Here is a 1,567-nt window from a genome sequence, read left to right as displayed (position 1 = left end):
CATTGAAAGGTCATATTCAATAATGAAGTAATGAAACAAAAGGAAAATATAGAGAAGATAAGAGACCAATTTGGTCATTTCTTGTCACAGGCCACATTGAACATGGTTTCGAGTTCTTTAAAAATTTATATTTATCTACATGAAGGATATTGCTATCACTCCTGATAACTTTGGATTTTGAATGATATGTTAGATAAAAGCTGACTTCTAAATTTTATTATGTGCTGATTTGCCTCTGGAAATATTTGAAGAAAGTAAAATTATACCACTTAATAAAAACAAAATTGCTGATATAATTGCCAAGGTCATAGCACTTCCAATTTCCTGAGCATCTGGGTGGGAAGGCATATGGAAAGATGGTGGGAATGCTATTCCCTCCTTGAGTAGGATGGATACAAAATTGAGCAATACAGCAAGAGAAATAAAGCTACTAGCAGTGACATTCAGCATCCCCGAGAGACCAAATGGATTGTGGATAGCATTTTTCTCTACTCTTCCGACATATACATTCCAAAGGGAAATAATGGTGGTAATTTTTCCTACTAGCCCAAGAAAGCTAGAAACCAATAGCAGTTGTTGGACCACTTGGATATCTAAAGGAATGAAGATGTCATGATAGTGGTATTGGCGACATTTTCTGATGTTTCTGATTCTGTCATCATGGTTGAAAGCACAGACTCTCCACATGCCCACAAATGCTGTGGTAGGCTTAGAGGAAACAGGGTCTTGGAAGTACCACACTCGCCACTCAGGTAGGCCCATAGAGATGCAGCAAATTATCCATGCCAGTGTGGTCAATGCAAAACCTCCCATTTCATAATTGCAACGTTTTTTGATTATCATGATGGTGACAAGGAATAACCAGCAACTGAAAAGAAATACAGGACAAGATGAGGATTCGTTCTCAGACCCAGGACAGTGTCTTCATGGAGAAGATTTGTTTGAGAAAGTGGCCCTCAGGCCTGGAGATATGCTACAGGGAATGTGGTCTGAGAAAACAGAAAGGCCCTGTTGGCAATATGTCCAGGCAGGCTGATAATCCACCAATCCTTTAACATTTGTGCTTCTAACATTTGGTCTAGTCACAATGGCATCTGGTTACAATTATCTAGTCATCAAGATGGTCATCACAGCATATATCATTCTACAAATGGGAGATTGCTTAAAATTCAAGAGTTGAATAAAAGAATTCATGCTATATCCACTCTTTGCAAGCATATGGCAACATTAAAGATACAAGTGGCATTATAGAGACAATGTCAGATGTTTAGGGTTTACCAACTTCACTTAGTATAGTTTTATGAAATATGATATACTCTGTATCCCTGACTGGCCTGGAACTGTGCCCTCAGCCTGGCCCTGAGCTTGTGACAATCCTGCTGCATTTCTCTCCCAAGGACTAGTATTAGAGGCATGAGCCTTGATATCTGATCATTAACATGACATTTTTCAAGGGACACTAATAGTCAGCATGTGAGAAAGTTTGTCCTCTTTCATACTGGTGTGTTTCCCAGGAGAGTAAAGAATAGACTTTGCCTACTCATTCACTGGTCTTGGACATTTGAAT

At 39.0% G+C, this 1,567-nt stretch overlaps 1 protein-coding gene across 1 annotated transcript; it reads right to left on the bottom strand.

Annotated features, from left to right (window-relative positions):
* Window positions 1-207: 207 nt before the first annotated feature.
* Window positions 208-843, bottom strand: LOC118573748 (claudin-34-like). Its single transcript, XM_036174082.1, has one exon. The coding sequence runs from the start codon at window positions 841-843 to the stop codon at window positions 208-210; it is 636 nt and encodes a 211-aa protein (XP_036029975.1).
* Between the last annotated feature and the right edge of the window lie 724 nt (window positions 844-1,567).

This window comes from Onychomys torridus, chromosome X (assembly GCF_903995425.1).
Source record: "Onychomys torridus chromosome X, mOncTor1.1, whole genome shotgun sequence".
Taxonomy (NCBI): Eukaryota; Metazoa; Chordata; class Mammalia; order Rodentia; family Cricetidae; genus Onychomys; species Onychomys torridus.
The sequence above is the reverse complement of the archived record's forward strand: the minus strand, read 5'-3'. Positions and strand labels throughout refer to the sequence as shown.

What these genes read in the sequence shown, in the direction of transcription:
- LOC118573748 (XM_036174082.1), bottom strand. Translation starts at nt 843, where the DNA reads ATGATAATCAAAAAACGTTGCAATTATGAAATGGGAGGTTTTGCATTG.